Genomic DNA, 22,508 nt, shown 5'->3' on the forward strand with positions numbered 1-22,508 from the left:
ATTAAATTAAAAAGGTTTTGTACAAACAGAAGCAATGCATCCAAAATTAGAAGGGAGGCAGAAATCTGGGAAACAATTTTTATGGCCAGTACTTCTGATAAAGGCCTCATTTCTAAAACATATAGGGAACTAAATCAAATTTATAAGAACCCAAGTCATTCCCCAATTGAGAAATGGTCAAAGGATATGAACAGGCAGTTTTCTGATGAAGAAACCAAAGCTATCTATTCCCATATGAAAAAATGCTCTAAATCACTATTGATTAGAGAGATGCTAATTAAAACAACTCTGAGGTACCACCTGACACCTATCAGATTGGCTAAAATGACAAAAAAGGAAAATAATAAATGTTGGAGAAACTATGGGAAAATTGGAACACTAATGCATTGTTGGGGGAACTGTGAACTTATCCTACCATTCTGGAGAGCAATTTGGAATTATGCCCAAAGGGCTATAAAGCTGTGCATACCCTTTGACCTAGCAATACCACTATTAGGTCTTTTTCCCAAAGAGATCATAAAAAAGGGAAAATGACCCACATGTACAAGGATATTTATAGCTTCTCTTTTCGTGGTGGCAAGGAATTGGAAACTGAGGGGCTGCCCATCAATTGGGGAATAGCTAAACAAATTGTGGTATATGAATGTAATGGAATTCTATTGTGCTGTAAGAAACAATGAGCAGGGGGAGTTCAGAGAAACCTGGAAGGACTTGCATGAACTGATGCTGAGTAAGATGGGCAGAGCCAGGAGAACATTGTACACAGTATCAACAACATTGTATATTGATCAACTGTGATAGACTTGACTCTTCTCAGCAATGCAGTGGTCCAAGATAGTTCCAAAGGACTCATGATGGAAAATGTTCTCCAAATCCAGAAAAAAAGAACTGTGCCATCTAGATGTAGATTGAACCATACTATTTCTATTTTTTTTTGAGGTTTTCCCTTTTTGCTCTAATTCTTCTTTCACAGCATGACTAATGCAGAAATATGTTTAATGTGATTGTACATATATAACCTATATCAGATTGTCTTGGGGAGGGGGAAGGGAGGGGAGGGAGGGAGAAAAATTTGAAATTAGAAATCTTATAAAAACAAATGTTGAGGGGGCAGTTAGGTGGCACAGTGGATAAAATGCTGGCCCTTGATTCAGGAGGACCTGAGTTCAAGTCTGGCCTCAGACACTTGACACGTACTAGCTGTGTGACCCTGGGCAAGTCACTTAACCCTCATTGCCCTGCAAAAAAAAAAAAAGAAAAGAAAAGAAAGAAAAAGAAAAACAAATGTTGAAAATTATCTCTACATGTAACTAGAAAATAATACAATACTTTTATGAGGAACAAAGAAAAAGAAAAAAAAAGTGGTCCCAACAGTCAAGTCTTGAACAAAGTGAGGGTTTTATGTGAGGCAGAGAGTGGGAAGAAATGTATTCTAGGCATGGAGAAATGGCTGTGAACACCTGGAGGCCAAGATTCCCTTGTTTTCACCTTTATACTCCTGGCCAATGTGTCATACGTTAGTCTTATCTAACTCCGAGGACTGAAACATGGTAGTTGGGTTAAAGTTTTCTTCAACTTGAAAGCAGAAGAAAAAGATGAACAATTTTAGCTGATATGGGGACTTTTTTTTTTTTTTAATCATAGAACTCAGCTGTCTAGGGAAGTGCAGGGATATCCCTTCTCAGAAAAATGCTTTCAAAGGCATAAAATAGAAAATGTAGGATTATAAAGGGAACCAATTGTAATGGTTATTTTTTTTAAAAAACCACAAACCCCAGGTTAAGAACCCCTGTTCTAGAACAGGGCTTCTTAAACTTTTTCCACTCACAACCCCTTTTCATCCAAGAAATTTTTATGCGATCCTGGGTATATAGGTAAATAAAATAGGTATACATAGCCTTTTACTGTTGCCAATTTTTTTTGTGATCCCTCACATTCAGTTACACAACCCCATATGGGGTTTGCAACCCATGGTTGGGTCTAGACTAAGTAAGCCTCTATATACAACCTTAAAAGCAAATGGAAATAACCAAAGCCCTACTTGCTTATTTTTTTCCAGGGATATATTGGCAAATGTTTAACAACTGGCTCTAGAGGGGAAAAAAAAACGTATACAACAAACTTTTATTAACATTTTCTCCAACACTTTTTAAAGTGAATAAATCAGCAAAAAAATGAATCAAGCCCTAATCTATTCATATAGATGCTCATACTGAAAATGTGTCATCAGCTCCAGCACACCCCTGCTTTTCTCTCTAAAGAAACCCTCTAACAACCAGAAAGTTAAGTGATTCCTCCCATATAAAGACACAACTCTTTCCTCCTCTCCCATTCCCCAAAGACTGGGAAATGTTCTCTCCTTTTCAATCTAAAGCAAAATATGCACCGAGTTTCAAAGTTCCTTGGTCTGAAGACATTCTCATCAAGCTCCTTTTTTTTTTTTTTTAAGTGAGGCAATTGGGGTTAAGTGACTTGCCCAGGGTCACACAGCTAGTAAGTGTTAAGTGTCTGAGGCCGGATTTGAACTCAGGTACTCCTGACTCCAGGGCCGGTGCTCTATCCACTGCGCCACCTAGCTGCCCCCAAGCTCCTTTTTAATATCTCTTAGAGAAAGTAATGTTGATCCCATACAGAAAAAAATAACCTATTTTGAATTTACATCAGTAGACAGGACTGAATAGTCCATGTTGGTTTTTAAATGTTTTTAAATTATGATTTTTTAAAAGCTCTAATTCTTTGAGTTTTGATGCCACTAATCCTTGCCAAGTTTTAATTTAGAGGGTGCTAGAGGTTGAAGACCCTACAATGTTTCTGAGTGCCAATATCATATAATACCAATACCATAAAAATCATGTCTAGAAAGTGGTGGGAGCATTTATAGGGTTTGGAAATGAACAACTTTGGATTTTAATGTTAGCTTTTTAAAAATTTCTGGTTAAGCCGTTTTACTTAACTAGAGATGGTTCAGTTTGACACACTGCACTTAATGAATTTTATTTAAAATGGACCAGCTAAATCATTGGCTACCTCAGGGACTCTTGCTTATAAAATAATCCAAGAAAACCTAGTACTAAGTGTAATCAGAAGCTGGTCAAAAGCTTAACACCCCTATTTCTGACACCTCCGTTGAGAGATTACTGTTGCTTGTGTAAGATGCCTGCTTTATAATTTGATTAATGAGATCATATTCACCAGGGTCACATCTTAATTACACATGCTAACTGAACAAATTACTTCAGCTCAGCTAATTCATTACAGCTTATGATTACTTCTTTAGCATGGGGTCTTTGTTGAATTTCATGCCCAAAAGTGACTTTTTAAACCATACAAAATGTTCAGTCCACTAAAATGCTAGAAGAGAGTCAGGCATATTAGTTAGAAGAGAGTCGGGCACATTTCAACAAAGCATGCCTGGGAAACATATCTGCCATTTTATCTTAGATGAAGTACTACCAATTCTTACAAAGTGTACATCGCTACTGCTGTACATTTGTCTTGATGACATCTTTTTATCCTCGACTTTTTTTTTTTCCAGACATTTTGTTTTTGCAGGACAATGAGACTTAAGTGATTTGCCCAGGGTCACACAGCTAGTAAGTATCAAGTGTCTGAGTCCGGATTTGAACTCAGGTCCTCCTGAATCCAGGGCTGGTGCTTTATCCACTGCGCCATCTAGCTGCCCTCTCCTCGACTTTTCAGGTAAAATTCCCTTAAGCAAAATTTGTCAAAGCTAAATTATTTTGAAAAAAGTGAGAATCGACACCGTTGTCCCCGGAGATGCTAATAATATCACAGCTCTATAAGGAGAGGGCTCTTGGTTGTTTATAATTTACCCATAATTTAGTTCTATCATGTTGACCAACAAATATTCACAAAACAAATGAAAAAAAATCATCTTTTATGAAACAAAATGCCCTGTGTGCCAATTGTCACTATGCAAAACATTTCTCAAGGTAAAATCCTAAGTTGAGTCCAGGATTCAAATTAGTCAAGGAAGGTAGCAATAAGAATGGCATCTTTAGGACAAACTCTTAAACCTATCCATCTTCCCGAATCTGTAGCACAAAAGCACTTTCCAAGGGGAAAGGAATTAAATTGTGAGGTGGGCATGTGGTCACCGTAATGTTAACTTGCCAGATATTATTTTCTACTGTGTTACAGGCACCATGGCATGGTGTATAGAGAGCTGGACTTAAGGCAGGAAGACTTGAGTTCAAGTCTGGCTCAGGAGACAGATGGGCAATGTGACTTTAGCCAAGTCATTTAAACCTCTCAGTGCTCTAGTAAACTCTCTAAGATGGGTCCTTAAACCATTTTTTGGTGTCATAGACACTCAGAATGATGTTTTTAAATGCATAAAGTACATAGTGCTACAAAGGAAACCAATTATATTGAATGTTTCTTTTTTTTGTTTGTTTGTTTGTTTTTTGTGAGGCAATTGGGGTTAAGTGACTTGCCCAGGGTCACACAGCTAGTAAGTGTTAAGTGTCTGAGGCCGGATTTGAACTCAGGTACTCCTGACTCCAAGGCCAGTGCTCTATCCACTGCGCCATCTAGCTGCCCCCGAAACCAATTATATTGAAATAAAAGTGTATTTTTCTTCCCACTCAAATCTATAAACTCCCTGAAATTTATCCACTGAACTCTTGGAAGTTCGTGGCCCTTAGGTTAAGAACCTCTCTAAGACAGGAAGTTGTCTAGAATCTGCCAGCCTCCACTGGTAGAGAGAGTTTATTCATTTGGGAGTTACCTGCAGTAATAAAATCACGGGTTGAGTCCCTTTTCCTAGAAGGCAAGTAATTCACCATTGCAGAATGAAGTTTCTCCACTGGTGCCCTATGAAGATTTCCCAGAATCAACTTAATAACGCTCATCATCTTCTAAACTGACTCTGGAAGAGGTAGTCATCACTACTGCTGACATTTCTACAGAGCCTTAAAGATTGACAAGGCTCTTGAGAAACGCTGCCTCACTCACTTTGCACCACAACCCTCTGAGGCAGGTTATACAGCTAGTAAGGATTCAAATCCAGGTCTCACTTCACCCCAAGTCCAGCCCTTGTCTACTATACTAGAAGTAGCACAGAATCGTGGAGCTCAGGGATTAGTGCCTATGCTCCAGAATCAAGGGAGGCCTCCTATGTGCCCATTTATACCAATCAAGTAGTGAAAACCAACTTCCTGAAGAGTGGAAAGTAATACCAAATGGCTCATTAATGTGCTTTAGCCAAAACAATAGGGAAGGAAGAACTCAGAAGTGATCTAGTTCAACCCCGTATTTTACAGTGTTAACCCCAGACTCAAAACCCATTGCTTATATTAGTAGACTGAGGTCAAAGAGCGAGAATGGTTAGAGAAGTCCACTTAGGTATAGTAAGTGGCAAAGGAAGAATCATTAGATTCAAGTCCTCTGACTTTGTACTGCAAGGAATGGACTGTGAGTGGCAGCAGGTTTCCAAGGTTGGATGGGCAGGATGGGTGCAGTAGGTGATTGAGTAAGGTCAAAGCCCAGGGGCATGATCTTGGGTAGCCAATGAAAGAAAGGTCATCTTTATGACCAGGACCACAGCTGGTAGGTGGAAGGGGAAAGAGATGCACGTAGGTCTTTTTTGTTTTGCAGGGCATTGAGGGTTAAGTGACTTGTCCAGGGTCACACAGCTACTAAGTGTCAAATGTCTGAGGCCGGATTTGTACTTAGGTCCTCCTGAATTCAGGGCCGGTGCTTTATGCACTGCACCACCTAGCTGCCCCCAGCATGTAGGTCTTTTAAAGACTGGAAGCCCAAGAGAACACATCATGGATAGTCCTAGAAAAGGGTTATGATAAGATCATAGACTTAGAACTGAAAGTCAATCAATCAGCAAATATTCCTTGAATGCTTAGTATGTGCCCGGCATCAGGCTAAGTTCTGGGGGGTACACAGAAAGGCAAGAACAAAGGCCTTGTCTTCGGGGAGCTCATATTCTAACGAAACGGACATATACATACAGCTATACATACACAAGACACATACATGTAAATGGAGAGCAGTCTCTGAAGACATGTTAAAGAAAAGGGACCTCAGAGGCAAGTTAGTCCAACCCCCTCATTTTACAGATAAGGAAACTGAGGCCCAGAGAAGTTAGGTGTCTTGCCCAAGGTTTCAAACCATGAGGCAGAGATGATTTGAACCTAGGTCTTTTGACTCCAAATCTCGTGCTTTTTCCACTGCCTTCCCTGTGACAGACCTAGGGCTCAGACACCTGGAGACAGGGCCTAGGGAAGCAAATTCCAGAAGTGCTGAGAAGCAGAAGCCCTTCACATCCTGGAAATCTAGCACTTCCACTCAAGAGGCACAACAGAAAGCCAGGAAGCGGCCCTCATTTTATCCTTTATAACCCGTGTTTGGGCTCTCACTGCTGCTTAGCCAGTCTTTTCTTCTAACTTTCAGTGACACCCTCGATTACCTCCTAGAGCAAGTCTTCTCAAGTCAGACAACACCGCCTTCTACGTTACTGCAAAAATTGAGGAGGATACAAATACGAGCAAAGAGAAAGCCTGCCCTCGTGGAGCTTGCACTCTAAGGAGGGAAGACAGCATACAAAAGGGGCTAAAAAGCAGCAGTTTGGGGCAGATGAAGGCACCCACAGGCAGAGGGGCACGGTTTGGAAGTCTGAAAGTCAAGATCATAACCAAGAGGGGACTGAAGGCTGGCCAGCCTGGGCCCTTCCACAAAACAGAGGCCTTCACAAAGAACTCAGCAATACAAGAGGGAGCTGGGCTGGCACAGGCCGAGGTGAGAAGGCCCCAGTTGGATGCTCAAGGCAAAGAGGCCCGTGCTGCTGGGGGAACTTCTAGGATGGGACACCAGCTGAGGTCCCATTTTACAGGTGGGAAGAGTGAAGCCTTTAAGTCAGGCATTTAAGTGACTCAGCAAAGGTCATAAGTGTATTAAATGGGGGGCAGCTAGGTGGCGCAGTGGATAAAGCATAGCCCCTGGATTCAGGAGGACCTGAGTTCAAATCCAGCCTCAGACACTTGACACTAGCTGTGTGACCCTGGGCAAGTCACTTAACCCTCACTGTCCTGCAAAAAACCCACAAAAACCCCAAAACAACAATAACAAAAAAAGTGTATTAAATGTCAAAAAGCAGGATATAAAACCAAGTACTGACTTAAGAGTCCCTGCTTTTCTCATTGCCTTCAAGGAAAATGGGTCTACCATATGGCAATGGAGAGAGAGATGAACTTGAAGTGCTGAGCTCAGCATCACAGGGCCAGAGTTAGGGTCCTGGCCCTGCTACTTCCTGTCTGTGTGAGGTTAGGCAAATCACTTGACTTTTCTGGGACATCTGGCTTACTTCATCAATAGAGGCTTCAGTGGGAACACCAGAGTATTTTTCCACTTCAGGAGATTTAGAGGCTGGACACTGACAAGTGGTCTGTTTCACAGTGGGTGTGAATTTACCCCTGGCTGCGCCTGCTGAAATCTGCCATATGGGGATGTGCTTATTCAGGTAATTTGACAAGCGTCCAGAAAAGTTAAAGTGAAGCTATCTTCTAAAGTAAAAGTAATTAACAAATTATCCCTGGATTTCTTTTTTTTTTGCTTTTTTTTTGCAGGGCAATTGGGGTTAAGTGACTTGCCCAGGGTCACACAGCTAGTAAGTGTTAAGTGTCTGAGGCCAGATTTGAACTCAGGTACTCCTGAATCCAGGGCCATTGCTCTATCCACTGCGCCACCTAGCTGCTCCTGCGCCACCTAGCTGCCCCGGATTTCTTCTTTCTTCTAAAAAATATTAACTTATGTAATAAAAAAGAAAAATTTAAAGAAGAATACAGGGGCAGCTAGGTGGTACAGTGGATAAAGCACCAGCCCTAGATTCAGGAGTACCTGAGTTCAAATCCGGCCTCAGACACTTGACACTTACTGGCTGTGTGACCCTGGGCAAGTCACTTAACCCCAATTGCCTCACCAAAAAAAAAAAAAAAAGAATACAAAGGCTGTGTGTGTGTGTGTGTGTGTGTGTGTGTATTTACTTATTTAGGTCCAGATCTGTTATTTCATTGATGTAGAGAACTCTTAGTATAGGAAACTCCTTCCACCAGTAGAAAAAGGCAGCTCTTCTGTAATTTGGAGTCTCATAGGGTTGCCTAGAGCACTGAGAGGTTACATGGCTTGTCTTTGGTCACATGGCCAGTATTTATAGGTTAGGACTTCAACCCAGGCTGAGAGGCAGCATGGCACAGTTGAGAAAGCATGGAATTCCATCTAGGTCATAAAACCTAGGTTCAAATTCTGCCCCAGGCACTTAATAGCTTTGTGACCCTGAACAAGTCACCTTGGTCTCAGTCTTCAGCTAGAAAACAGATGATAATAATAGCAATTGTCACCCAAGGGTTGTTGTGAGAAACAAATTATTGTTCTGCCAATCTTAAAGTACTATATTTAGCAATCAATACAGATGAACAAGGCATTGTATTAGGCAACAAGAGCCCAAAGACATGAGTCTCCAAGAAGATTATAGTAGTTTGTGTATACACACATGCATATATGTGTGCATGTCTATAAATATATATGTACATGGGCAGCTAGGTGGCTCAGTGGATAAAGCACCAGCCCTGGATTCAGGAGTACCTGAGTTCAAATCTGGCCTCAGAGACTTGACACTTACTAGCTGTGTGACCCTGGGCAAGTCACTTAACCCCCATTGCCCCGCCAAAAAAAGGAAAAAAAATTCTATATATGTACATGCATGTAATGTGGAATGTTAATTTATTGACTAGTAGCTCACATACATATGCAAACATCTTATATGTGTACATTTATATATATAAAACACATTTATAAAATGACTTTTGTTGTTTAGTAGTTTTTTCAGTCACGTCCAATTCTTTGTCATTCCATTTAGGGCTTTCTTGGCAAAGATACTGGAGTGGTCTGCCATTTCCTATTCCAGCTCATTTTATAGATGAGGAAACTTAGGCAAACAGGGTTAAATGACTTGCCCAGGGACACAGAGCTAGGAAGTGTCTGAGGCCAGATTTGAACTCAGGAAGATGAGTCCTCCTGATTCTAGTCCTAGTGCTCTATGCATTATGGTGCCATCTAGTTGCCTATATAATATCTCCACCTTAGCTATTATGATTTCTGATTCCAAGATTGCTCCTATATCCACTCCTCTATGTTGCCCTCTCATAGATGTATGTACTTATGTTGTCTAGGTGTCTGAGACAATAAAAACTCCTCCACTTAGCCACTGCCATTTATATCTGCCCACGACAAAAGCTCTAAATGAGGCTTCTGACTTCCCAATGCTAGGCAGCAAAAGCCACTCTCCTTGCAGAGGAAAATAAATCAGTCCTTACTTTCGAAGGCTGTTGAATTTTAATCTCCTGGGAATCAGATGCCGAATCTGACTTTGTGCCTCCAGAATTTGGTTTCTCCTTTTTTCTCTTCTGTTTCTTCTTTTTCTTTTTGGCGCCCAAATCCCCTCCAGGACTTCTGTTGGAAAAGTCAAAGAATATGAAATGAGAAAGCCTGACGGGCATGAAAATAAACATTGAGGGAAAACTCTAAGTTCTAACTGTGGAAGCTAGGGTTTGGCAGTAAGAAAATAAAATCCAGTCGGGCTAATGAAGAACAAGCACATAGGGATCTATGGCAATCTCACATTTACTTTTGTTGACTAATTGTCTGAATGTCATTCTGGAGAAAAAGCTGGGCGGTCTGGAGAGACCACATCATATCAGTGCATGTTAAACAACTCCTGGCCTTATTTTTCACTGCTCTACTGACCCAGTTTTAGTCAATTTTTCAAGAGCCTTTTAAGAAGAGGCACTCATAGAAAGAAATTCCATTATAAACATCTCTCTTGGGCACAACAAACCACTAATCTTGATGCACCAGAGCTAAAGAAATTGGCTTTCTCTTTTGGAAAAAGAAAATAAAATTTATGATAAAGATTTTCACTCACCAGTTTAATAATAATTTTTAAAATTACTAATGGCAAGAACTAGGTTAACTGTACAGTCTGGAATCTGTCTTTACATATTTGATGCTCTTAGACAACACGGAAGCGGGGGGGGGGGGGGGGGGGCGCGGAATCCACAAGGAGTTTTAATTTTCCTTCTGTGTGGCCCTACACTTTTGCAAAATTCCCAGAAGATGCATTAAAAGTCTGGGAGAAATTTTCACTGGATTATTATATAACTATCCTATATTAAACACCAGCTGTGCCACTGGATCTGATACTTCTAGGATGGGGATATGGTCAACTCTATTTGACCCAAGGTTTAAAAAGACAATAGTAAACTCAGTAGACTCTCATCATAATAAAACTTGTTATTAAGGGAATTTAGAACATGAGCTAAATCATGAAATGTAAATGCTATAAGAGAAAAACTTGGCATCTCACCTGACCTGAGTTCTGATCCTTGCTTTGCCAGTTCTTACCTTGGTCAATTCACTTAACCTTTCTGGGCCTCAGTTTTCTCATCTGTAAAATTAGTAGGTTGGATTCAATGACCTCTTAAGTCCTTATTCAATGATTTTATGAATCAAATAGTCAACCATCATGTGCCAGATACAATGTTAAGCTCTGGGAACACAAAGACCAACAACAGAACACTCCCTGCTTTCAAGGAGCAGTGACTAAATGGGTGAGTGATTAGTATCACCCCACCCCTCATGCCTGCATTATCTAGAGGCTCCTCAGTATTTCAGTTATTCATGGGATAAAAGAAGAGTCACAATTTCAGTGTTCAAAACTTGATAATTCGTTCCTATGTAAATTCAAAACTATGGAGACCAGGAAGGTATCTGTCGTGTTATATTTCTGGATATAACCTAGAAGAACTTATTCTTCCTGCAAGATAAATGTAAGAGTACATGAGAAAAAATGACATTTCATGTATCTTTTTTTTTTTAACTGATGGCTTACTCTACTGTAATAAAAGCCTAAGCAGCAGATCCAGACAGACTTGGTCCTAATCCCACCCTAAAGTAGAAATCAATGATGGTTTGAGATGCATTGAGTAAGGCTTTGAGCTATTAGGACTCTATTTATCAAACCACCTTTCCTGGTACACTGAATGAGACCCTAGAGTCCTAAAAATATTAATGCCTTACTGAAAGTGAGTCATTCATTGCATTCACATCAGTAGTTTCCTCACCTCTAAAGTGACGCGGTTAGCCTAAATGATCTTGAAGGTCCTTGCGAGCTCTAAAAATCCTCAGCCCATGAATTAGGCCTTTATACCACCTTGGCCAGATCTTAATTTCCATTTGCAGTTTTCCTTGGATGAAGAGATACTGCCAATACCTGATTGTCAGGTGGGTTTAAACAAATATCCCAGCCGCTGCATACAGAACTGAGCTTAGATTGGAAATAGGACTTTTCCATGTGCTGGGCTTAGAAGCATGAGCATTTATAGGCATCTTTACAACATTTCCCATCTGACCCCTTCTCTTCCCACACAGGAAGCTACCATCGGAGTTCAGGCCCTCATCACCTCTCACTTCAGTTATTACAACTCCCTCCAAGTTGCTCTCTGTGCCTCAAGGATCTCCTCACTCCGACCCAGCCTACATCATTTTCCTAAGCACAGATTGAAACGTCCAACTGCCCGACTCAGCTCCAACGGCTTGCGAGTGCCTCTAGCGTGAAATACAAGGTCCTTTGTTGGACTTTTAAAGCCCTTTAGAACCCTGCCCCAACCTATTTTTTTCCAGCCTTATTAGATGTGACTTTCTCTCCCCCACTCTGCAATCCAGCCATCCTGGTCTTTCTGTTACACACACAGGACATGTCTCCCATTTCCATGCCTTTTGCATGCCTGCCACGTCTACCCTCCTTACCTTTGCATCAGGGCCCCTCTCTACGTTTAAGGCACAGCTGAAGCACCACCTTCTCTGCAAAGCCTTTCCTTATCCCCACAACTCTTGGGGCTCTTCTTCTGAAGTCATCCTATATTGGTTTGCTTTATGTTTACGCAGTCTGTATTTTTATACGTACTCATTGTCTTCCCCTTTGGAAAGTAAGATCCTTGAGAGTGAATTGTTTCCTTCTTTGTACCAGGAAGCTCGGTGATAGAGCGCTAAGCCTGGAGTCTTCCCAAGTTCTGATCTGGCCTCAGACACTTACTAGCTGTGTGATCCTGGGCAAACTGCCTCACCCTGTTTGCCTCAGTTTCCTCATCTGTAAGAGCTGGAGAAGGAAATGACAAACCAGCCCAATATCTTTGCAAGAAAACCCCAAATGGAGTTACAAGGAGGAGGGTACAACAAACAGCAACACCATTCTTTGTATATAGCCTGAGACCTGGAACATGCTGAGTACTTAATAAATACTTATGGACCAACTGATTGAACAGGGTCATTCCACATCCTGCTTTTGAGGTTTGGTCCTGCCAACAAAACCACCGAGACCTACAATGTCCCCGAGTTCTACTCTATTTTGCTTAGGCAGCAAGGAAAATTAGAGCACCTGCGGGGGCCACAAAAAGACCACTTAGACATGAAGCATCTCTGCTCTGAACTGAAGAGCACCAAATTGTAACCCAGCACAAGCCATAATTTGACAGTCACCTTCCAACTGTCAACAGTTCTGGCTCTTCACTATGGTAACATTAAGAGGCCAAGTTTATACAACACAGTCCCATTAGCCCCAAATCTCCAAGAATCTTGCAATTAGGCACCAAGTAGCTGGGAAGAGGAAAGTCTAGTGTAGCTGTTTACAAACTCAGAGTCAGTACAAGTCTCTCTCTCTCTGTACAAGGTTATGTCACTGGGGATGCAACCATGATGCTGTCTCTGCCTTGAAGGAGTCTACAATGTAATAAATAAGTGCCCTGTGCTTTCTGGACATACCGGACATGAAAAACAGGAAGCATTTCATGTCATGGTAGGGATCTTCTAACAAACAAACTAAGATGTTTGTTTTGGAGTGGCAACTAACAGAGAGAAGTTGGTAGAACCAGAAAGCCAATTTCTATAATAATGAAAACATTGTAAAGAAAAACAATTTTGAAAGACTTAAGACCTCTGACCAATGCAATGACCAATCATGATTCCAGAGGACTGAAGATGAAGCATGTTACCTACCTCCTGATGGAGATGTGAAGGGCTCAAGGTGCAGAACAAGAGATGCATTTTTTTGGACATTGACAATACAGGAATTTATTTTGCTTGACTATGCCAACTGGTTGTAGGGATTTTGTTGTTTTTTTTAGATGGAGATGGGGTAAGAGGGAGAGAAAAAAAAGTTTGCCAATTGAAAAATAAAATATAAAATGAAGTATAAGTAAATCTGTCCAAAAGAAACCAAAAAATATAGGAAAATCACACGCACATACACCAAGTGCATGTGGAGAAGACAAAATAAACTGAATTTAATTCTTTAGACTTTCTATATCTCTATACAATAAAATTTTAAGTCACCAGAATGATCAAGGTACTCAGAATGCATTTTTTTTTTTGGGTATGTGAATGTAAAGTGGCACACAGCTCTTAATGCCTCAAACCTTTTTTGAAAATGTTTCCAAAAGTCTTTGGTCTACTTTTCCATCTTAGCAAAGTAAATATAATTTAATCTCTTTGAAAAATGGTCTTAATTCTTATAGGATCTCAGGGGCACCACCCTACACATAAATTCTCACCATATACTATTATAATGAAGAAAAACATTCTAAGTGAGGGTTGGGTTTTTTTAGGGTTCTGATCAATTGAGATTCCAGTTTAACAGATATTTACAGTATATGTATATCTGTCTGGCTGTTTCTCTCACACCAACATTTAAATTAGGATGGCATATTTGTAGAGCAATGACCATAGGGCTAAATAGCTGAGGCACGTTTTACCTCATCATCTGTCCTCCATCACCTGCAATGTGATAGGTTGTCCATAGTAGGGGGTCAAACCTTACTCATTTATTTTTATGTTCTGGCAACACTAAGATCAGGAGTGAGGCAAAGCCTGGAGAGAATTCATCTTCTAGCTGGGTTCCCCTTCCACTGTGAAGGCATATGGCCCTGAAGGGAGTTCGGCTCCCAGGGCCATGGCACCTGTGTGTTAGAGCCCCCAGGGAAAGCGTCAAAATATTTCCTGAGCCAGGTCTCTGAAGTGGCTGGGCCCCATGGCTTGACTCCTCCCCCTTCACCTCTGCTTTCTGGATTCCTCAGTCATCTGGAGCATTCCTCTCTACATGAAGCCTTTCCTGGTCCCTCAGGCTGCTCATGTCTCCCATTGCCCCAAGCACTCAGTATATACTCTGCTTATGCTGATACACGTGTGAGTCAAAGGAGTGAACATATAAACATGTAAAGCACTTTGCAAACCAGCTGGTTTTATTACTTTTATTGTTATGTTGTTTCTATTAGAAGGTAAATCCCCACCCACCCACCCACCCACCTACAGCAAGGACAGTTTCCCTTCTTTGTATTCCTAGTGCCTAGAGCACCAGAGGTGAATACCAACTGACTCATTTATTAGTTGGGTACTGAACTTTCCTAGAACAACTAGTAACCCTAACTGAATCAGGCTGTCAGAGGAGCAGATAGAAAGGCCCAGGAAACTTGGCCATAGACACTATAGCTAGCTTTTTTATTTTTAAAAAAATAATTAAATCTTTAAGAACAGAAGTTCTTCTTTTCCTTTCCCAAGATGTTTTATGAAAGCCATAGAAAGAACCCTTTGCCAGCAGGTAACTGCCTAACAGTCAGATCTTCCCCAAAGTGGTTGAGCTTCCTTGGAAACATGGTAGGTTCCCCCTCCTTGGAGGGCTTCAAGCAGATGTTTGATGACCACTTGACCAGTGTAGAGATTCCTTTCCATTAGGTAAAGTGCTTTACATTTCTTTGATTCTGTGATGGAAAATCAAATTGAGACATGCTGCCTTTGAGTCTACAAAGATATCAAGGTTTATCCAAAGCTAAAATTTGAACCAATAAAGCCACCTCTGTCTAGCAATTTAGCCTTCCAAAATCCACACAGCTACCAATATGTCAAACCATCAGTATGTCCAAATTGTAGGAGGCAGGATGATACAGGGAACTGCATTCTGAATCTGGAATCAGAGGACCTGGATTCAAATGCCAACTCCATGTGTGACCTTAGATAAGTCCCTTCACTTGTTTCCACATCTGTAAAGTGAGAAGATTGGACTAGACGGTCACTAAAGACCCTTGCTGTTTTAAAGCTATGATCCTGGAGGAGAAAGGGCACTCATCACATCAGGAGAGTGAGCAAGTGTGTCAGAGCCGAGCAAATATCTTGCCCTCACTCCAGGGGAGATGAGCAAGAAGGCAGGAGCAGATGTGACTGATGCCCCTTTGTTCAAGGAGAAAGGGACTGGCCAATCCTGATGTGAGGATTCTGAAGACTAAATCAGCCAATCACTTCTGACAGTGAGGTCTTTATTCATTCATTCAACAAACATCTGTGATGCCTCTACTAGGTAGAATACACTGCATGAGGTGCTGAGGCAGATGCAGGAATAAATAAAAGGTTTAGAAGTTTACAATCTATTAGAGGCAATAAAACACATATACAGATTGTTAAGTTTATTATTATTGTTGTTATAACAGTAACAACGATCACTGTGTGGTTTATCAGTTCTAATAGATTAAAAATCCCTTTACAGAAAAACTTTGTCATAACAATAAACCTTTGTGTCAAGATTTAAAGTTTATAAAGCGCTTCACAGACATTATCTTATTTGTTGTTATAAAGTATGCTAAGTGCCTAAGAGGAGTACAACTGCCAGCTGACCAGAGAGGGAGAGATATCATCTAGCCTGGTCATCAGGAGACACTACATGCAGGGGGTCCTCATCATCAAACACTGGATCATGAACAAGCGAGAATGGGGAAAGATCCAGGGAGAAACACATTAACATCTCAAGCCATTACTGAATATGCATTAAAAGGTCCCAACATTCAAGTTACAAACAAAACTCAACATTTCCCCTTGGCAAGCACTTAAGATGTCATTATAGATGGTCATTTGGCCTCCCAACAAGCCATTGCTAGCTTTCAACATGAGATCATGGATCTAGAGCCAGGCCCATAACCTCCCTAGTTCAGTCCCACCAGATAAGGAAAGTGAATTCCAGAGTATGGCAGTGATCCACCCAAAAGCACACAGGTGGCTAAGACGAAGAGCTGGGATTTGAACCCAAGGAGCCAGAACAGCAAAGTAGAAACAGTCTTAGATTTAGTCAATGGTCTGAGGTTTAAATCCCAGCTCGATAACCCGTGTGACCTTGGGCAGATTATTTAACCTCTCTGGTCCTCAGTTTCATCATCTGTAAAATGAGGGGCTTGGACTAAGTGACCTTTGAGGTCCTGTTCAGCTATAATGATCCTATGACTCATTCAGCAGTCTTTTTTTGCAGGCAATGGGGGTGAAGTGACTTGCCCGGGGTCACACAGCTAGTAAGTGTCAAGTGTCTGAGGCCGAATTTGAACTCAGGTCCTCCTGAATCCAGGGCCGGTGCTTTAACCACTGTGCAATCTAGCTGCCCCTTCAGCAGTCTTTTAAATCAACCTTGTTTCAATAAGTGGTTGTCATCATCATCATCACTACCACCTAAAATATAACATTATGAATAGGAAAAGGAGTCCAGGTATAGACTTTATGGCCCATAAATATGAAAAGAAACTTCCGTTTTAGCAAGGTGAAGGAGAATGCCTGAATAAGCAAATATCCTTTCAAACTCTATTATGTACCAACTCTATTGCCTTTTGTCATAGAAGGGGCTGTTCATGCCTGTGCTTCCTGTCTGTTTCCATCAGCAGCAGAACTTCTCTTTGGGTTGTTCATGGACAGAATAAACAGCACAGTCTATATTTCTCCCTCATATTCCCTAGACTGCAGTTTTTGCCCCACAGGAAGACAGAAAACCTCCCTATGTACACCCAGTGAAATTTAGAATCTTAAGTTTCCAAAATATTTCCTCTTCATTGAGCTAATATGAGTTATTCAAGCATCAAGCAAAAGAAAAAAATACTGGCTATTTTCCCCATCAAAATAAAGAGGCTCTCAAGACTAGTCTAAGGGTGAAAAGCTATGAGAATGGAAAGGAAAAAGACCAACTTGTACAAAAATATAGCAGCTCTTTTTGTCGGGGCAAAGAATTAGAAATTGAGGAGATGCCCATCAGTTGAGAGATGGCTGACCAAGTTGTGTTATATGAATGTAATGGAAAACTATAAGAAATGATGAGCAGGTGGATTTCAGAAAAAACCTGGAAAGGCTTACATGAACTGATGTAGAGTAAAGTGAGCAGAACCAGAAGAACATTATACACAGTAACACTGTGCAATGATCAACTACGATTGACTGAGTTCTTCCCAGAAATACAATGATCCAAGACAATTCCAAAAGACTCATAATGCAAAATGCTAAAATGCTATCCACCTCCAGAGAAAGAACTGCTGGAGTCTGAATACAGATCAAAACATACTATTTTCGCTTTTTTTTTATAGTTTTTTTTCCTTTTGTTCTTTTTTTTCTTTTGCAAAATGACTAATATGGAAATATGTTTTACATGATTGCACATATAGAACCTAAAATATCAAATTGCTTACTATCTAGGGAGGAAGGATGGGAGGGAGAAAATTCGAAACTTAAAATTTTATTTAAAAAAGAATGTTAAAAATTGTCTTTATGTGTAATTGGAAAGATAAAATACTATTTAAAAGGGAAAAAACTCCCCAAGATCACAAGTGGTACCAATATATCTAGGATTTGGGGATACAACAGGGGAGAGATGTGAAGAACTTGTACAAACAGACTGCCCCAAGGAGAACAAAAGATACAATTCAAGAATTTTAAATTGTAAGGATAGTTAAAAGAGTATCATGGGGGCAGCTAGATGGTGCAGTGGTTAAAAGCACCGGCCCTGGATTCAGGAGTACCTGAGTTCAACTCCGGCCTCAGACACTTGACACTTACTAGCTGTGAGACTCTGGGCAAGTCATTTAACCCCCATTGCCTGCAAAAACAAAAAAAAAAGAGTATCATGCCAGTCAGTCAGTAATCATGTATTAAGTGCCTACTATGTGCCAGGCAGTATGCTAAGTGCTGAGTACCTGAAAATTTCTTACTAAGGATGAAAGTAGAGTCAATAATTTTTCTCTGTAAACCAAAATTTAGGAACATCCTAACAGGGAAACCAGTTTTGCTAAAGATTATCTCTTTATTTTCTTCAACCCCTGAAGTGCCTACTTGATATTGGAACTAGATAGAGAGCTTTTTAAATGTTTCAATTATAATAAAACTTCAATAAAGATAATTGAACAGGGGGGTGGCCAGAAGTTCAATTTTGCTAAGTAAGCCCTTCATAGATCATCTAAATTAGGAGTATGAGCCAGATCGCAGGGAAGAATGCTTACAATATTGAAGAAAGCAATTTCTAGCCCTTCTGGCTCCTCAGGCACATGCTTATTTACAAACAATGAGCATACTAATTAGAGATCATTTTAGCTATTCAAGGAGGACACAAATTGTCCAGGACACGAAGCAAAAAGGCCTAGAGTGAGATTTTATTTCCTGTCTACTCTGAGACCTTTGGTAAGCAAGAGAGCTTTAAAATTTTATGGAAATATTTTGGGACCCTGGGGAGGTCCCACAACAGCTAGGCAGCTCTGATTTTTAAAAAGGGAACATAAGGGGAGATTCTTTAAACTACAAACTGGTGATCCTGCAAAATTCCAAAATGCTTTTGTTAAGGAATTGTTTGTGAGAATTTAGAAAGGACCATCATTGGTTAGTGGTGTCACAGTCGTAGATTTAGATCTGAGAGGCTCTGGAGGCTCTCTAGTTGGACTCCCTCACTGTCCATTTTGAGGAACTGGGGCCCAGAGAGCTTATGAAACTTGCTCAAGGTCACACAGGGAGTGAATCCTCTGACTCCAAATAAAATTCTCTTTCCAATAAGACAAACCTCATTTCCTTTCTGAGAGAGAGCAATTAGACTGATACAGTTTGGGGAAATATGATAGACACAGTATACCTGTGGTACAATGTGGCATTTGGGAAAGTCTCCTACAATACCTTTATAGAAAAGACAAAGGTGTGGGCTAGATCATAGTACGATTGGATTTTTAACCGGTTTAAGACACAGACCTGAAGAATGGTGATTAATGGATCAATGTCTCACAGTATCGAAAAACATCTCTACTGGAGTGACCCAAGACTCTGTCCTTGACCTCATTTTGCTCAACATTTTAAGCAATGACTTGGATAAAGTTATCAAGCAGTAAGTATTTAATAAGCACTTTCTGTGTGCAAAAGGCATGCACATAGTTAGGGAAGTTAGGAGGCTTGAGGGGTAAAGATGATAAGTTTTTTTTGTTTTTTAAAATTCAGTATTTTATTATTTTCTAGTTACATATAAGGATAGTTTTCAACATTTGTTTTCATAGTTCTAGTTCTAGTTGATTTCTAGTTCCAAATTTTTCTCCCACTCTCCCTTCCCTCCTCCCCAAGACAGAAAGCATTCTAATATAGGTTATATATGTACAATCGCATTAAACGTATTTCTGCATTAGTCACATTGTGAAAGAACAGTCAGAGCTCAAGGGAAAAACCTCAACAAAGAAGGGAAAAAAAACCAGCCCCAAAGTAGAAATAGTATGTTTCAATCTGCATTCACAAACCACAGTTCTTTTTTCTGGATGTCAAGAACATTTTCTATCATGAGGTTCTTTGAAATTGTTTTGGACCATTGCATTGCTAAAAAGAGCCAAGTCTATCACCATTGTTCATCACACAATGTTGCTGTTACTATGTACAATGTTCTCCTGGTTCTGCTCCTCTCAGTCAGCATCAGTTCGGACATGTCAAGTTTTAAATGTTATTTGGAGCCTCCAGGCAGAAATTTCCAGCAGGCAATTTGAGACAAAGGACTGGATTTCAGAAGAAAGATGAAGATTGGATATGTGGATTAGGGAGTCATCTGTACAGAAGTGATAGTTGAATAGTTAGGAATTAGTGATAGCACTAAGAGAGAGAATGTAAAGAGAGGAGAAGGGCTCAGGACAGAGCCCTAGGATATACTCATACACAGATTATAGGTATAGATCAGGATACTTTAAATGAGATTGAGATCCATTAGTCAAAAAACTACAATAAGGATAAAGAACAGAAAAGTTTCATGAAAACCCAAGGAAGAAATAATATCCAAAAAGAGTGAGTGGTCAGTAGTGTCAAATGTTGCAAAGATGTCACGAAATATAATTACTAAGAAAAGGAAATTATATTTAATATTTTCCTTTAATTAAATTTCTTTATTTTCATTAATGAACATTTATTTTCTCTTCCTTCTATCCTGCCTTGGCTGCTGGTGGTAGTTGTAATAAATGTCTAGCGAAGCAAAATAAATTCACCTACTGCCCATTTAAAAAAAGACACGCTCGGGGGCAGCTAGGTGGCACAATGGATAAGGCACTAGCCTTGGATTCAGGAGGACCTGAGTTCAAACCCAGCCTCAGACACTTACTAAGCTGTGTGAGCCTGGGCAAGTCACTTAAACCTCACTGCCCTGCCAAAAAAAAAAAAAAAAAAAGACAGGCTCATAAAATTTTCACTGCCAGGAAGTTAACATGCAAGATAACAGAACAAGAATCCCAGATGTTGGTAGGGCTGAGTGATGGAGTTCATTGTATCATTAGCTTTGCCATCCCAAGAAGAGGTGGGCTCCAAATGCACTGTTTGTAGGATCATAATTTGGAGCTGGAAGGGTTCTTGGAGATTTAGGCCCCTAAAAGGGGTCTTAGAGGTCATCAGGTTCAATGCCTCATCGTAAAGGTGAGGAAACTGAGGCTCAGAGAGGATAAAGGATTCATTCAGATCTCACTCAGCCACCTCTTCTAGTTTTAGGGAGTCTAGACCCAGAATGCCTTGAATGTTGGTTAGCCAACTTCCGGGGAAGATGCCCCTGGCAGTTCAGTACCCCCACGGTTCTACAGGGAGTTTATTGTCATGTGATTCTGACCTGCTACTGTGCCTGGTGTCCCAAAGGAATTCTCAAAGGCACCTATACAACCTTACCTTCCTAATATTCTGGAAGGAGGGGACTTTCCCAAAAATGAAAGACCCTTAACACCACTAGATTTCTTTCAAATTGATATAGGCAACCAAAAAATCTACTGAAAATGAATGAAAAAGCGAGAACCCTTTTGATGAAACAGTATTAAGAACCACACTGCAAAGTGACTGATGAAATGATTAGCTTATGGCAGGGAATTCTCTTTAGTACCAACCATGATGTGCAAAGCTGTCTACCAGGGAGCCAGGGCTGCCCCAGAGCAGGCATCCCACCATCTGCCCTTTAGCTGTCACCAGAAACAGACACTTCAAAGATCAGCTAATACACTTCCCTTTGGAAGTCTCCCCTGCGGCTGAACTCTTCTGACTGGTGGGGAACTGAAAACCCTAACCCATTCTATCTAGCTAGTCCTAGACCATACTTCACAAATTCCCATCTAGCCAACCATCAGGATACCATGGCCAAGCATGGGCATCTTGCCATCTCTGCTCTGCAGCTTTAGACCTTCTTTAACCTTTCATTCTTATTCTGGGACCAGTAGTTTGATGAAGCCCATGAACTCCCTATCAGAATAATGCTTTTAGATGATTGAAGGAAATGCTAAATTTCACTTAAGAGCCCCTGGGCTCTTAATCTGGGGTCTGTGAACTCTAAAAAAAATTATTTTGATAAATGTATATCAATACAATTAATTTCCTCTGGAATTCCATTAAAATTTATTATGATAAATGTATTTCAATACAATTCATTCCCTTTGTCATTCCATATGCTTTTCTTCATTTTAAAAAGTATTCTGAGAAGGGGCTCATGGCACTTCATCAGATTGCCATAAAAAGGTTCAGAATCCTCGAGTTAGAGGCTAGTGAAAATTAGTATGTAGACCTTTTTGTTTTTCCTGGAAAAATTCACAGACCCCCTGAAATCTATCTTTGGATCACCAAGGCTTCTGTGAACTCTAAGAATTCCTGGCCTAGGGGCAGCTACATGGCAGTGGTGCAGTCGTTAAAGCCCTGGCCCTGGATTCAGGAGATCCTGAGTTCAAATCTGACCTCAAGACACTTGACACTTACTAGCTGTGTGACCTTGGGCAAGTCACTTAACCCTCATTGCCCTACAAAAAGAAACAAACAAAAAAGAATTCCTGGCCTAGCCCAAAACCCTGTTCCTCGGTTAGCAAGCCCCTGGGTGTGTTGCATAGTCCTCTTAAAAGATTGGGTAGGGGTAGTTTCACTTAGGTATGTGCATCTCCAATATTTAGAAGTGACACAGGACCTCTCCCAAAGTAGGCATTTAATAAATGCTTGCTTGATTTGCTTACTGTATTTGGAAGGTTTGGTGACTTCATAGTTACTGGTTGTCCCTCCAATGATCCAGACTGCAAAGCCATCACATTAGACTAGTGGCAAGTGGGTGCCTCTGGTCCCTCTGACTGGTTCCTCCTAGAACCTCCATTCTACAGAGGATGCCCAGGCCAGAT

General features: G+C 40.6%; 1 protein-coding gene across 3 annotated transcripts in view; it reads right to left on the reverse strand.

Annotated features, from left to right (window-relative positions):
- NMT2 (N-myristoyltransferase 2) overlaps window positions 1-22,508 on the reverse strand; it is an 83,775-nt gene that overhangs the window by 45,412 nt on the left and 15,855 nt on the right. For all 3 annotated transcript variants that reach the window (XM_043966404.1, XM_043966407.1, XM_043966405.1), the window contains exon 2: window positions 9,348-9,483. In XM_043966404.1, coding sequence (XP_043822339.1) covers window positions 9,348-9,483 — 136 coding nt within the window. The remainder of the gene's footprint in view (window positions 1-9,347; window positions 9,484-22,508) is intronic.

The sequence above is a fragment of the Dromiciops gliroides genome, chromosome 5 (genome assembly GCF_019393635.1).
Source record: "Dromiciops gliroides isolate mDroGli1 chromosome 5, mDroGli1.pri, whole genome shotgun sequence".
NCBI lineage: Eukaryota > Metazoa > Chordata > Mammalia > Microbiotheria > Microbiotheriidae > Dromiciops > Dromiciops gliroides.